The following is a 16,653-nucleotide window of genomic DNA, read 5'->3' on the forward strand; positions in this document are numbered from 1 at the left end:
CAGGCCTCAGACTCAGGCCTGGGGCCCTTTGCTTCTGCTCCTGTCCAGGCACCAGGCCTCGAAGTGAGCCCCTCTCCCCGTCACCTCTCCCCTCCAGTCATCCCGTCCCATGCAGGACTCCACCTCTCTCCTCCATGAGGCCAGGAGGAGGGACACAGAGAGAGAGGGTCCACTGTGCGCCAGGCCCTGGACTGGGCACTAACACCTCACTTGGTGCCCAGGCTGACCTGCACGGTGACATCATCTCCGCCACATGCACAAGGAGACTGAGGCCCGAGGTCGGGAAGCTAGGACGGGGCAGATGCATGATTCCCGACCACATGGTCTGATTATACCATCATCCCATCCTTCCACCGGTGATTCCTAAGAGCCTTCTACCTGCCAGGACCTCTGCTAGGAACAGGGGCTACACAAGTGAGCAGCACAGACCATGGCCTTCTTATGGAGCTTACAGCTTAGCGCGGAAAAGGGACAGTAACCAAATAAGGCTGCAGTGCCGTCACAAACTGTGACGTGTGCTAAGAAGGGTCCTGGTAGCAGAAGAGCCTTGGGGGGAAAGACGGGCAGACAAGAAAATGCACAGCATAGGATCTAAAAGATGAGCAGTAGCTAAGTGCAGGGGACAAAGAACATTCTAGAGGCCAGGGAGAGCTCTGGGAAGGGGCTGGGGATAAGGTGCAGGCAGGGCTGACGGAGCAGCAGTAAGAAGGAGGTGGGCACAGTCCTGCGGTGCCCGCCACCCACCTGTCCACAGGCACCTCCACATGCACGTCCGGGGCCCCCGTAACTTCTGGTGCTCCTTGGGTTTCCTTGTTAGGAGTCTGGGCTTCATACACGTGACCATCTGGAGAAAAATAATGCAGGCAGGGTTTTCAAACCGATGTTCGTTATACCTTTTCTGAGCCAAACCAGAGTTACAACTCAGCATCCTTGGAGCTTCCTGTGTCACTGTCAGGCAGCCTGGCCGAGGGACCCCGGGGCCCATACATCCCCTCACCTGCATTTCCCTAACACCCTTGATTTTGCTTCAGTCGAGGTGCTGGGTTCAGTGGCCCTCAACACCTGCACTGTCTCCACAAAGGTCTCAGACCCCGGGAGTCACCGTCATCCCGGTGTCCCAACCCCATGGGACTCAGGCCAGAGACAAAATACAGTGAACGTCTGACAAGTGTGCGCTCGGTTCATTCAGTTAGAAATAAACGCAAAGCAACCACGAGACACCAACATCAGATTTTAAGGACACACAGATGCGTTACTTCAAAATATATCCAAGAACCGGGCTTTAACGACACAGGGGTTGAATCTGTACACTGCAAGCCACTCAACCTGGCTGACAGACAAAATCATCTAATTAGCACTACAGCTGGATGTATCAATAGTAAATGCTTATAAAATCCCAAGGTTCCTGAAAAGTTTATCCTCATCCCGCTCAGAAGCAACAGGTGACAGCAGAGGAAAAAGAAGTGGGCTAGCCGGTTCCTTCAACATCCAAAAGGAGACAGATGTGATCACAGCCCATCCCTTTCCTCAGTCAAGAGTCCTGGACCTCCCCACCCCTCACGGGGTCCATTCTGGCCCTTCCCGGCCCCGGTCCCGGAAGAACCATCCCCCGAGCCCTGGGCTGGAGGATAAGGGATGGAAGAGGAGAGGAGAGGGCGGGCACCCACTGTGTCCCAGGGGCTCCTCTACCTATGCCTTTGATATTAATACTCATGGCAATCCTCAGACACACCTACGACATCCGTTTTCAGGTAAGGAATGTGCCCAGGTCACAGGCTCATGAGGGCCACAGCTGGAATGTGAGTCCCAGCAGGCCACGCTCTCCCCGGCAGCCCAGGCCACTCCTGGAGGGTATGTTTTGCCAAGAAAGACATTTTACTCGGTGATTAAATTTTCTATTACTGTTAACATATTACAGAAGTTCAGGTAGTATAGGTTCAGTAGGCTCCGTGATGAGCCCCGTGAGGGTGGAGTAGAACAGCGTGGCCTCTGTGCTCACGCATCTGCCTCGCCTGCCAGGACACGAGCTCCGAGGATGAAAGGAACATGCCTGAACACCTGCGTGTCCAGACCAGCGCCTGGTGCACAGCAGGATGACGCATTTGTCATGGGATGGGGAGAGCCAGGAGAGGGGGAGAAGCCAGAGAAAAGCGTTAGGGAAACGCCCCACTCTGTAGCCTGAAGCAAACACAGGAAGCTAAGAAACGGGGAGCAAAGAGAAGAAAACCTGAGTCGTTCTGTGTGGTACTGAGAGCCGAGGGAGAAGACAGCTTAAGAGAAATGACTTGCAAACTTGTCAGATGCTGCGGAGAAGGCAAGGGAAGCCCTCCTTCCCGCCATCTCCCTCTCTGCTCCGCAACCAACCAGGGGACTTAAGTCTTGTAGGTACCCATCACACCTGCAGATGACACAGTCACAGAAAGCACCTCCTTCAGAGCCTGGCCCCCAGTCAGAGCTAATAATAGTAGGAAGAGTAGCACTAACTGTAGTAGTAACAGTCGTACCGATAATGGTAGTAACAGGAATGCTACTGGAAGTAGCAATAGGAGTAAGAACAGGAGTAGGACTGCAAGGAGTGTAGTTTAAATTATTTCGTTTTAAAATCACTTCTGAAGTTCAATCTTTTAAATGTCTCTCATACTCAAAAAGTAAACACAAACAGTGGGTTCTGATGGCTTTTATGTTCATGTTTGCCTCAAAAGGTTGATATGTTTGTTGGTTGTTTTCAGTGTCATTGGTCCTTAAAGGACAATATGCCCTCCCAGAGGTCCATAGAGATGATAGAATTACTTTTTTTTTTTTTTTTTGCGGTACGCAGGCCTCTCACTGCTGTGGCCTCTCCCGTTGCGGAGCACAGGCTCCGGACGTGCAGGCTCAGCGGCCATGGCTCACGGGCCCAGCCGCTCCGCGGCATGCGGGATCTTCCCGGACCGGGGCACGAACCCGTGTCCCCCGCATTGGCAAGCGGACTCCCAACCACTGCGCCACCAGGGAAGCCCCCAGAATTACTTTTAAATCCTGTGTTTATCTTGGAGGGCTTCCTAGTAGGAGAATCCCATATTGCCCTCAGCCCTGAAATTTTACTCTTCTACTCCCCCTACCACAGCCCTACATGCCGAACAATTCATTAACAAATCAGACAGTTACGAGTCGGGTTTTTAAATCAGATCGTTACAAGTCATATCTTTGCAGGATGAAATTGGTCTGGAAAAGCAGATTCCTGACCCGGCAGCATTTCGAATTGCCGACAGCGACACAGCATTTCACATTACCTGCCCCGCTGTGGATGAAAGGTTCTGCCTTTGGTTTCTTCTTTCCTTCTTTGGCGTAAAAAATAGAATCCAGTGCTTTGGGTGGAACGTTGTCGTATTTATGAGCTTCTTTCACCTTGGGATTTTCCTAAGGTACAAACGAAGAATAAAGAGCGTGTTGGGATGGAGGCGTGCAGTGAGTCTAATCGGTTATTTTGAGAAGGCCCAGGGAAAGCACACGCTCCTCGAGTGAACAGTGGGATGGGACCCAGGTGCCTCCAAGAGGCCCCCCTTCTCGCACCATCTGGACCAGGCTGTCGCCTCCATTTCTCTTCTGTAAAGTGGCAAAAATACTCCCCTCCCTCCTCCCAGGGGGCAGCTCACCAGGAAGGGAAGCTCTTCTCTTCCCAAATGAAGGTGGCCGCGTGGTGCCTGGGAAAGGAGGGTCTGCATTAGAAGGGAGACAGGCAGGTCTGCAGAGGTCGCTGGGGCTTTAGAGATACTCCTTACAGCCTAATAAAAATCGCTTCCATAACAACCACCAAACTATCACTGCCGGAACCACAGAGCAGGACGGAGCATCTCTGATAAAAAAATTGATGCATGGCAGGTGTCTTTGGGTTACAATTGAGGGGAACTTAGATTTCTAAAGAAATCTATAAACTATAATAACAAAGCATAACTAGATCACAGTGTAAGATGAACTAATTCTTAGCACCATCCCAATTCTATTCCAATTCTATCCCAGATATATCCCATCTTTATATACAAGCCATCTTTTTTAGTTCTCCCTTTTTCCATCTTTACTGAAGTATTTGGAAATGAATACAGGCAAAACTATATAAATAGATATTTCTTGTGAGCTCTCTGTGTCACTTAAGAAAATGTCAAACTAAAAACACCTACCTTGTGCCATTTATATATGGCATTATAGTGTATTATGCAAACTACTAGGGGTTTTTTTTCCTCGTGGAAATTAAAGTGTGAAAATAGTCCTTCAACCACATATATAGGAGCCAAGCAAAATCTTTCTACCTATTTTAGGAGGCTTTCCTGCAAGTTGAAATCGTGCTCACGAACATAGGAAACAAGATCTTTGCGGGACTGGTTTTAGAAACAGAAGATGATAGATGGTGCTTGTGCCTTAGAGGCAGCTGGGGGCTGGGATTCGGGAAACCTACTAGATTCTTCTCAGTGTTACTCACATCTCCTTGTGACAAGCATTTTCCGTATCTTTGGCCTCTAAGATAAAGAGGCCATATATTTATTTTATTATCTCTGCAACAGCACTCAGAGGACAGTGACAAGGAAATATTACCCAGCCTCGTTACGAGGACACAAAAGCAGCGAGGATGCTGTGCAGAGAGCACAGAGCAAACCACACCCATCGCAGTTTGACCACGCGCTCCCGTAACCCCAGGAGATGTGGAAACAAGAACCCCCGGGGGAGCAGGACGGCAGGTGAAGGCAGGCATCATGTCATTAAACCAGTTTTATTGTTTAATCTCATACTTTGCCTAACAAGCACATGAAGGGAATGCAAGATTCTAAAACACCTCATTCCTGTGAAATCCAGGGAAAACAGAGTGGCATGGGTTTGGCCTCTTGTCAAGCGTTGGCTAAAACCTCTCCTTCTCTGCGAGAGCCACCCTGATGGCTCCCTCCCTATTTCCCTCCATTTTAAATGTCTCTGAATTAACAAAGAAGGTGCCATCCTTCAAGAGTTAGACCTGGCAGGATGCACTAACTCACTGGTTCCCTGGGACACTTTGCAGCAGTTCTCTCTCCCGCCAGTGTTCTGTCCCCCTTTCACAACGGGGCTCTTCCCTACCACTGACCTCAGCAATCCATCAGACAAGAGGAATCGTATGCCGACAGGACAACGAAAAAAATATGGAAGCATAAAATGCCTTGGACTCCTCTTCTTAAAAAAAAAAAAAGTTCCCTTCCCTACCCTTCTCCACATTTTCCCCCAGCACTTAACTCAATCTACAGATAATTTATTTATACGTTCATTGTTCACCTGTCTCCATGAGGCATTAGACTCTCCATGAGGGCAGGGGTTGTGTGTGTTTGTCTGTTTTTCTCATAATGGATCCCAGAGCCTGGGACAGTGCCTGGCACATAGTAGGCACTCAGTAAGTACCTGCTGAATGCATAAGTGAACAGGGCTGCTGTGAACCTGATCACACCCACCTTTCAAACACTTCAGGGAGTGGTCCCAACTTTATGAGGATGTTCCAACGCCCTTCAAGCTCTAAGCCTACCTGCCTGCATAGCCCACTCCTCACACCCTTCCACCGCAGGCTTTGCACACCCCACGCCTTCCTACAGAGCTCAGCTGCACCTGGAACTCCCCCCCTGCCCTGCCTCCTGACCTAAGACTCATCCTTCAAATCCCCATCCACGCCTGACCTGCAGGGCCCCCCTGCCGGGTCCTGTAACACCTCCACACGCAGTTCCAGGACCCAGGCCCACCGTCCGCACATTCCTGGCCCTAAACGAACGGCTGGCTCTCGATATGTACGTGTGTTCAATTAAGTGATCGTAACAGTTGCTCAGTAAATGTCTGCCGATTCAATGCACTGAGCAGGAATATGTAGACAGAGTAGGAAAAGAACAGTTGAAAATCTGGCATTCTCCAGACAAGGAAAGGTGAGGGGCTGCTAGGTGTAGCTTCCCTTCATGTTTGTATTAAACACGTATTTTCTCTAACCTACCTAGGAGGAGGTTGCATGAATCACGCACATTTACGGCTAAGTCCCTTAGACTGAGTACTGAAGACACGTGATCTATTTACACTTTCGGGTCGTTTTCTGACAACAGAGACAGACGCCCCTGCAGAACCACAGGACGGTCACCCCATTCAAAAAATCGGCCTTGACGCAGGCTTTCTAGCTAATCCGCCATCCATACTCCATCTGGTCTCCATGCAACGGCATCCTTTGTGGACCTTCCCTCGAGCACAGACTAGTCCAGGGTCACACACCGTGTTTAGGTGTCGTGTCCCCTTCATCCCCTTTTACCTGGACCCAGTCCTCAGACTTTCTTCGTCTTGTGTGACACTGAATTTTTGAAGAACACAGGCCTGTTTTCTTTTGTTTCATAGGAAGAATCTGAGGTTGGCTCGGTGTTTCTGCATAATTAGGTGAAGGTTACGTGTCCCTGACTGGATCCTACACACTCGTGTCCCATCTCAGGTGTCACAGCCGGATCCCAGAACAACTGTCTGCCTGGTTGGTGACCTGGACCACCAGCCTCTCCGGGGGCCGTCCTCCTCGTCCCTCCAGCCAACGTCACCGGCAGGACAAGCAAACTGCCGGCTCTGACCAAACTCCCTGCACCGCCCTTTCATTCCTGCATGAATCTTGACCTACTCACCTTTGTTTTTGTTTTTTTGTTTTTGCGGTATGCGGGCCTCTCACTGTTGTGGCCTCGCCCCTTGCGGAGCACAGGCTCCGGACGCGCAGGCTCAGCGGCCATAGCTCACGGGGCCAGCCGCTCCGCGGCATGTGGGATCCTCCCGGACCAGGGCACAAACCCGTGTCCCCTGCATCGGCAGGCGGACTCTCAACCACTGCACCACCAGGGAAGCCCAACCTACTCACCTTTGAAACCAGCTGTAAATGACTCACATTTAAGTAGATGATCTTAATTATTTAAACAGAGCAAATTATAAGTTGGAAAAAGTATAGAAAGAAAACAAAATATTTACACAAATTCCACTTTAAAATGTGTAAATAAGCTCCTGAGAAATACATTAAGACCCTACAAAGTGTACGACTAGACCCACATACCTAGCAAGTGTGACCACCCGCACCTAGCAGAGTGGGACGAGACACACAGGACCTGAAGCGTATGCAGGCCCACACCCAGCTCATCCCCAGCACAGGTGTGTGACGGGAACTGGAAAGGGACATAAGAGCCTGGGTGGAGCTCGGATCCTGGACTTGGTGGTGGGGAAGAAGCAGCCTTGCCCAAAGGCCCAGCGTCTCAGACTTTCTTAGACAATCCCTCCGGCCACCCTGGACCTGGCACACAGTAGGTGCTCAACGCTGAGCGCCGTCCCCTCCCTCACTCAGCGGCTCTGCACCTGGCACATCACCCCACCACACTGTCCCAAGCCGTCTCGATGACGTGGGACTGATAATACTGCCTCTTTGGGGTGGTCATGAGGTCTGCAGAGCTTCACCCCAGTAAAGGTTTTAGAACCTGGCGGGGCAGACAGAAGCACTCCATGAAATGCTGGAGGCGAATGCGATGGGTGGGCAGGTCTGCGTCCTGAGAGCCATGGGGAAATGGTGGTAGACCAGTGGGAGGCAAGGAGGGGGTCTCCAGGGAAGGGCCACAGGTCTGGGAGGGGACGGCATGCACACCTCCTCTGCAGGCCCTCCAGGTCTGCTTCACTCGGGACGAAGCCCAAACTCCCAGCACCGCTCCCAGGCACAGGGGCCCCTACCTGCGGGCCCACACGCCTTGCTATTTCCCGACAGGCCAGCACTTCCAAATCCCTGTGTTTCTCCAGAAGGGCTCCCTCCTCTGGGGTCTGGCAAACTCACCTGCGGATCCTAACTTCAGTGCCATCTTGTCCCTACAGAGAAACCCAGCCCCACTCCCAGCCCACTCTGTACACAGCTCCACGGCCACAGGTCTGCAGTTTCCACTATGTAACTCTCTCTCTCTGCCCGAAAGCTCCCCAAGGACCAAGGCAGGGTGGCCTGCATCTTCACACGCCTGGCACTTGGCACGTGTGGACACTCTGGTGTCTTTTAATTGTCAGAGCCACACGGATTTACAGCCATTCTCGGAAAACAGCAGATAAGCGGGAATCAGAATCCACTGCTTTCCAACACGAGGAAACGAGCATCACGCCTCCGACCCCTCCTCTCCATCCTCACATCCCCAGCCCCTCTGACATCATCGTGGGCTCTAGTTACAAAGGCCACAGTACTTCCTTTCAATTTCCTTCATCTTTCTTCCTATTAAAAGTATTTTTGGAAAATATACCTGAGGCACACTGGGTTTATTTCTCTGTGGTGCTTTAAGAAATATTTTTCTCCAGATCCCCCGTCAATCAATCCAGCTGTTTTAATGTCACTGTAACAGGTCATCTGGCTCCGGCACATGAAAGGCAGCCTCCCAAGGTAACCTGGGATGAATCAGACAGCGTCTAATTGATGAACATAACAAGCCAGTTCAGAGTCAATCCATCCTCAGGTAGAAAACAACAGACCTGCTGGCAAAAGGCATTTCCCCGGCTCCCAAGGGAGCGGCCTGGCTCCAAAGCGGGTCAAAGTCTTCCACCAATGAACCAGTCCCTGCTTTGAGAATTATTAACATAGAAGACTTGCTAACACTTGAACCTGACCGTTGCATCTCCAGGCTGCTGGAAGATGACGACAAACACCGCCTGACTGCTGTGCGATGTGGTGTGGACTTGACATCACCAGCCTGCAAACGTCGGTTCCAAAGTATTTACCTCACACTGAACTTCACAGTCTCAACCCGGTTACTGAAGTGTGGGTGTCAGACCCCACACGCCCTCACACTTAGGGTGCCGACGCTTGATCTCACTTCGTTACTGTCTGCCACCAACCCTTGGGCTTCATAGCCGAAGAGAGGTAGGTAATATTAACATTCTGATTGTGGGTATGATATAAAGACAATGCTTATTAACTATTTACTGACATTTTACAGAGGCTTGCACCCTAAAATGTTCATTTTAATATACGAATGCAATTTCAAGCACTTATTAAATTAACCTGAACTTCTCTGGAAGGTAACAGATACCCTCTTTGGAAGGTAACTGCACCATCAATGCAGTTGCTATAAAACTGAATTTGATGTAACGAATAAGAGTAGCTGCATTCAGTTACTTTCATTGGACTCAAAGAGTCATGGCTCCTGTTAACTGGACCATTTAAGGCATTGGCAGCCTCCTAATGACATGTTTTCCAACATTCAAATATTTGAATCAACCAATAAAGTGAACTGAGCCAATCAAACAAGGCAGACTGCCTCCCAAATATGGTTCAAGCGTGCTAATCGTCAGTTACAATGCACCCACATGATTTCTTTGCCATTTTCTTGGAAACGGGCGTTTTCATCAGTGTGATTTAAAGTTCCGCGAAATCAAGATTAAATCTTTCATTCTGTGCTCACTGGAAATCTAGATGTAAGAAGCAAACAGCTTCACACTCCAATTTTTTTTAGAACTCTGTTAGGGTGTCTATATTAGCTTAAATTAGAAATTCATGCCCACTGAGGCAAGTCTGATGACAGAAATCCTGGTGGGGGGGAAACAGGAAGTAAAAGGGGGGAACCAGGTTTCACTGACAGAGACCCTGAGAGCTTCAGCAGAGGCAGGATTCCAACCGAGGAAGTCAGAGTCCAGAACTCTTACTCTTAAGGCCTGGGCTTTCCCTGGGTGGGAGCCACTGGTTTACTAAGAAAAAAAAAATCTGTTATCATAATATGTAGATAAGATCCACCCACTGGCATCCAGTTAGATCCAGAGAAAGTTCGTCTTTTTACTCTTTAAAGAATCCACAGTGATAATCCCACACAAATACAGGAGCAGGGCTGTCCTCTACTACACATTATACGGGATTCTACTTGACATCAACAACACTTTTCTGGGAGTTCGGGGGGTTCTGAGCACAGGCCACCCATTCTCCTTGCTTGGCCCCGCAGTGAACCTTTCTCTGCTCCAAAAAAACAAAAACAAAAACCTTTCTGCATGAATATCATCTCACACATCTCCCCTTGCCTCTCATTTGGCGAGTGTGCCAATCTAGCACAGAGCACCTCCTCACACACACGGACCAACACCTAAACCCTCCTCCACCTTCCCCGGGGGCCCAGGTCTCTGCTGCTGACGCCACCATCCACCAGTGTCGCCCCGGGGAACCTGGAGTCCTCCCTGACTTTTCCACTTTCTCACACTCCACCGCCATCTAGACGTACCCGTGCTCCTGCCCATCGTTTTCCTTCCCATTTCACCGAATCAAGATGCCAAGAATCGTAAGACACGTGGTCATTTCCTGTGTCACTAATAAAGAAATCAACCTGCCCTTTAAACCACGTCATGGTGCTTCCTTATTACCTAGAAGTTCTTTCTTCTATCTCTGCTTCCTGAAAAAGGCCTTTTGGAACTATTTAGACATAGATATTTATCAATATCACACCTGTGCAAAAAGGAAGGGGAGACAGTTAATAAATCAATGACTTGCATCCTCCCAAGGTTTTACATCTTGAGTCTGGCTCTTCTGAACCACTTCTGCCTCCAAGCCACCTGTGCTTTTCCACGGGACAGAAAGAGCGCTCCTCCATTATCCCTGGAATTCTCTTCCGAGCTCCTCTGCACACCTTGAGCCTGGTGCTTTCTTGCCTGGAGCACGGGAGGCAACCCTCTGCACCAATCTCAGCAACAAAACGCAAACAAGTGTGGTGGGCTGCCCCTGGCCACGAAGCCCCTCCCCCGATGCACAGGCAGTATGAAAAGTGAATACCCGGCCGCACTTCTCCACCGAGGGAGAGCCTATTTCTCCACCCCCTGGGACCCTGAGACCACTTGGAGGAAAACAAGAGGTGCCGACCACCAGCACCAGCTTCCAGATGTGGTGATATGGCCTTACACAACCCAGCCCAGCGGATCCTCCAGCTAGATGCAGCTGCATAAGTAACCCGGTGAACTGGCCCAAGCCACCCAGCCAACCCACAGAACCTAGAGAAATAACAAATCATTGTTGTTTTACAGCCCTAGGTTTGAGGATGGCTCTTTTTTTTTTTTTATTTTATTTATTTTTGGCTGCGTTGGGTCTTCATTGTTGCACGCAGGCTTTCTCTAGTTGTGGTGATCGGGGGCTTCTCTTGTTGCGGAGCACAGGCTATAGGCGCGCAGGCTCAGTAGTTGTGGCACGTGGGCTCAGTAGCTGTGGCTCCCAGGCTCTAGAGCACAGGCTCAGCAGTTGTGGCACACGAGTTTAGTTGCTCCACGGCACGTGGGATCTTCCCGGACCAGGGCTCGAACCCATGTCCCCTGAATTGGCAGGTGGATTCTTTTTTTTTTTTTGCGATACGTGGGCCTCTCACTGTTGTGGCCTCTCCCATTGTGGAGCACAGGCTCAGGACACGCAGGCTCAGTGGCCATGGCTCACAGGCCCAGCCACTCCGCGGCATGTGGGATCTTCCCAGACCGGGGCACGAACCCGTGTCCCCTGCATCAGCAGGCGGACTCTCAACCACTGTGCCACCAGGGAAGCCCAGCAGGCAGATTCTTAACCACTGTGCCACCAGGGAAGTCCCCAGGATGGCTATTTACACAGTAACAGGTTACTGAAGCTGATAGCTCCGCTATGTGTGGGTATCTCCCTTTCGTGGGTCCATAAAAGAACTGGCTGTTGTTCTGCAAAAACATATGGAATTGAAGGAGAATATACCCCACTAATAACAAATAACAGCACATCTTGCTGTTTCTATCTTTATGAATTTCCATACGTATATAATAACTTTCATTTCCATTCCTAATCACAGCAAAATCCTTTCGAGGACATTTACACAGCAAGCAAGCTCACCATGTGCAGTGTCAGCCATGCACCTCCTCAACTGGAGAGGCAGTAAAGTGAGCAGCTGTGGCCAAGTTCACCGTGACAACAGATGAACCTGCAGCACAACGGCCAAGATGCCATCAGCCTAAGATGTGCCCGTATTTCAGAGCCTCAAAGATGGGGAAAATGCCTGTCACAGAATCAGTAACACACAGCAGCTCTTGAACCCAACTGCACCCCACCTGCCCCTCGCTGGGAGCGTTGCAGTGGCCTCAGGACGGGCCTCTCCTCCGCTATTGCTATTCCGGCTCCGTTTTCAGTCCATACATTTTATTCCATCACGAGCAGTGACTCTCAAGGGCATATCTGTTCATTTCACTCCCTTGCTGAGGTCAGGATCCCTATGAATCCAAGTGTCTCACCTGCCCTTCCAGCCCTCATGACGGTCCCAGCCTGCCTTCCCAGCCTGCCACCTGCATCCCACTTCCCATCTCAGGTATTGTGGTTTTCCTGACTCTGCACAGTGCTGATGGAGAGACACAGGTGCGTCTGAAAGTTGGGCAGTTTAATAGCAGAGGGATTGCTGCCCTACTGGAATTATGCAAGCGGGAGGGGTTGATGCCGGTGGAATCCAGGATGACGTGTGGGCTTGGGCTGAGCCAGGGAACAGATTCCATTTTCCCGGTGAGGACTGTTACAGTCACTGTGCCCTGTTCACTGGCAAGTCTGCCTTCGCCACTCGCAGAAACTCACACTCAGCTCATCGCTGTACCTCCAGCACGTGAAGGTTTCCTGGACCACCAGACGCATCAACGGATGCCTCCATTCGAGTCTGATAGTCTGCAGGTCAAAAGCTCTGTGTGTATTTGTGTTCAGTTCATAGAAGAGTCAGGACAGAGTCTCTGCTTTATACTGTCAGTACATTTAAGAAAATGCTTGCAGATTTAGACCATGTGATCCTGCAGTCCCACTCCTGGGCATATATCCAGACAAAACTCTAATTCAAAAAGATACTTTCAGCACTGTTCACAACAGCCAAGACAAGGAAGCAAACTAAGTGTCCATCGATTGACAGGTGAATGGATAAAGAAGATGTGGTACATATATACAATGGAATACTACTCAGCCATTAAAAGGAATGAAATACTGCCATTTGCAGCAACACGGATGGACCTAGAGATTATCATACTAAGTGACGTAAGTCAGACAGAGAAAGACAAATACCATACGATGTCACTTACACGTGGAATCTAAAAAATGATACAAATCAATGTATTTACAAAACAGAAATAGGCCCACAGACACAGCAAACAAACTTATGGTTACCAAAGAGGATAGTAAGTGGGCAGCAGAGATAAATTAGGGGTTTGGGATTAACATATATACACTGCTATATACATGATAGGTAAACAACAAGGACCTGCTGTACAGCACAGGGAATTATACTCAATATCTTGTAACAACCTATAACGGAAAATAATCTGAAAAGAATATACATGTCCACATATATGTATAACTGAATCACTTTGCTATATACATGAAAGCAACACAACACTGTAAATCAACTATACTTCAATTTTAACAATGTTTTAAAACACTACTTATTTTTTAAAAGAAAACTCAGCACTCGATCTTACAGAGAGCTGCTATTCTGCCCACCTAACAGCCTTAGAATGGAAAGATGACCAAGGGTCCACGACAGCCCCTCACGTGCTGCAGGGCAATGTCTCCCTCGAGGGGCAGTCCTGGGTTTCCAGGTTGATTTTTAAATTTCCTCCCCCCACTTTCCAAAAGGATATTGAGGTAGTTCACGCAGAAAATAGATGAAAGTCTAATAAGTTAGACGTGGAAAATTGGGAACAAGTAAGTAAAGGAACAAATATATTTGTCGTAATATACTTGCCGTGACTAATCCTAAAATCCAGGCTTCTGTAGCCAAACAAAGGAGGCCGGCCTGTGGAGTAGTTTCCGTTCTCAGCAATGCAGCCCAGTCCTCAAATGGGGCAAGGATTCCTCCAGTGCTCAGTTCTGAGATCCACGTACCGTACAGACCTTGACATAAGGGACGACGGATACCGTAAAGCCCTTGACAGGTATCTGAACACCAACCTTTGTTAAGTCAATGCCCTCTGTTTTCTTCTAGGGCTTTCCGTTTTCTAGAACAAAATGTGCTTGCTGTACCCGCTATACGCTCTTGTCACACTGACTTCATAGGAGAATCTCAGCGATAGATCTTAACCTTCCTAAAGTAACACATCTTTACACTGCAGTCTATGCCATGTTTGTGATCATTCTGTTAGACTCCAAAGTATTAAATATCATCATCAAAACCCATTAATTTTCCAGTGATCCATTTCCAGAAGAGAAAAGGGAATGCAGACAATATCGGAACAAACACACTCACATTTTAGACCAATTTTAAACTTATAATGAAAAGAAAATTACATCCCTACCTCTAAGGAGCCAAAGTCAAAACCCCACCACCATGAAATGAGGACAGAACACAAGCAGGTAGCGATAAACCTGCACTACAGGTTCAGCAGACGGATTCAGTTACCTGTGTGCTCAGAGGCTTCCAAAACCATGAAAGTATGGGATTTCAAGCTTGTACTCTTCACGCTAAATAAGTCATCATTCAAACTTCAGTGCCCACACTATACATGAAAACACTGGGGAAGGCAGAAAAGAATAACTCTGCGGGACTAGAACCCTGTGCGTTCATGCAGGCGTTTTCCCTTCCGGGATTGTCTGCCCCCTTCTCTGAATCACACTTCACGACCTGCACCTTTTTGCTGAGCTCCACGTGTGGCTCACTCCCCAGCCTACAAACCATCATCCTATGCCCGTGACTCATTCATACAAAATTTGTGTCATGACATAAGTCCACATGTCTGTCCCCACCAGATGGAGCGCACCCCAAGGGCAGAATCACGTCTATCATTTTTGTGTTCTCAGTGATCCTCATTCATTCATCCAACAAACACTTAACACTAAACGCAATCCTTAGAGAAAATCGAAAATAAATAAAATGATCATTGAGCTCAAGAAGCTACCAAAATAACAACAGAATCAATTCAGAAAAACCTTGACACCAAAAGCCAGACAACAAGAGAAAGAGGTATCCTAAGCTAGTCTCACTTATAAAGAGACGTGCAAAAATCCCTAACAACATTTAGCAAAACTTATTCAGAAAAGTATTTTTTTTAGTAGTGAGGCTTTTTAGGTGCAGGCCGGCTGGGTAAGGATTGTGGCCATGAATTCGGTGTGAAGAGGGTCAGGTCAGCTGTGTTATCCCCTGCAGGGACTCTGAGCTCCTTCAGGGCAAGTGCAGACAGAGCGAGGGGCTGGGCTCCAAGACCAGGCTTTCACCAGGCGAATGCAAGGTGGGCCCTAGGGGTAAGGAAGCCAAAGCTCCTTGCAAGAAGGTGATAAATGGTGGGTAAGAAATCTGGGCTGCAACTGGAGGAAAGCAAACCCAAAGGCTGTTTGCCAGATGTTGGAAAAGAACAGATCGATACCCTGGAGAGCCTGGAGGCCGGTGAGTTCTAGAAGGACGGGCCTAGAAAGCCGGGAAGGACATGGTACGCATTCAACAGCTTTGTTGAATGAACATTCACGCAAGTAGAGCCGCTAAAGTACTGATTCTATAAGCTGGTTTGGGATGTTTTCATCATGTAAACAGGTGATAAGGGCCCTTCGGAGCCGCCGAGGTCTGGTTTCTACCTGTCCTGCTCGGCCTGAGCTCTGTGCTGCAATGTCAGACTGCGTGCAGACGGACACAAGCACACCCCTCTGTACCTTCCTCCAGTTGCCAAGTCTGCCTGACATCTCCGCCCAGCTCCTGCCAGGCCTTTTGCTCCTACCACTGCCAGAAGACCTGTGTGTCTTTTTATCCCCACACTCGCTGGGTTGCATCACTAACACCTGGGTGTGCCTCCCAGCCCTGGAGACTCTGAGCTCCAAGGATACACCTGATGCCTTGTTCGGCTCATTCACAGGAGTGAGCCTGTGCTGAGAAGCTCGTTCTACAACGGCGGGGCCGGCCTGTCGTGTGGCCTTTTTTTTTTAAATTAATTTTTATTGGAGTATGATTGCTTTACAATGTTGCGTTAGCCTCCACTGCACAGCAAAATGAATCGGCCATACAAAAGACACCAGGGTCGACCACGGCTGTCATCGGCCCTTTTTAACAAGGACTCGCTTTTTTCTTTCTTCGCGAATACTTCTCAATGTCTGAATACTTTCTGAAAAACAAAAGAGAGTCAAGTTTGAAATGTGTGAAGCCCAGCCAAAAACATCTGAACAAAAATGTCGACTGCTGCGTCAGCCTCAGGAGGCACCGACCACGAGGAAGGCGCTTTCTGTCCCCAGAGGACACAAGCCCACATCAACAGCGGCTCCCAGGCTCAGGAGAAAGGGCCCCAAGGAAGTCTGTTCACTTTACTTCCCTGAAATATATATATATATTTTTTTTAGTATTTTTAAACTTTATTTAAATGATGCAGGGAAGGGGCTAAGAGAGGTAGGTGAGACACTGGCCTTGGGTGCAAAATTTAAGGGGACACCAAACAAGCCGGTCATCAAGATAAACACGACTTGAATGCAGCACTTGAAAAATCAAAATGCAAAAAGTAATGCACGATGAACAAAATATAAAAATTTTAAATGAAAGCAGGATGAGTATTATCGATTCTTCCTTTTGCCTCAGGCTCCAGTGTAGCTGACACGTGCTTTTGCATTATAAGAACATTTCTCACAGATCAAACCTACAATAAGGTTTAAAAAGTGTGTTTCTTAAAAGAAGGAGAGGTAATCCGGTGTGTGTGACTGTGGTGTGTAAATGGCAAAGACTG

The 16,653-nt window shown here is 48.8% G+C and overlaps 1 protein-coding gene across 1 annotated transcript in view; it reads right to left on the reverse strand.

The window, feature by feature from the left end:
• The window catches only part of DCDC2C (doublecortin domain containing 2C), a 39,361-nt gene that overhangs the window by 8,723 nt on the left and 13,985 nt on the right, over window positions 1-16,653 (reverse strand). Inside the window, 3 exon segments of the mRNA XM_024756917.1 lie at window positions 741-844; window positions 3,273-3,399; window positions 16,002-16,044. Of these exon segments, the coding sequence (XP_024612685.1) occupies window positions 741-844; window positions 3,273-3,399; window positions 16,002-16,044 (274 nt within the window).

The sequence above is a fragment of the Neophocaena asiaeorientalis genome, unplaced genomic scaffold (assembly GCF_003031525.2).
Source record: "Neophocaena asiaeorientalis asiaeorientalis breed wild unplaced genomic scaffold, Neophocaena_asiaeorientalis_V1.1 scaffold703, whole genome shotgun sequence".
Classification (NCBI taxonomy): Eukaryota; Metazoa; Chordata; class Mammalia; order Artiodactyla; family Phocoenidae; genus Neophocaena; species Neophocaena asiaeorientalis.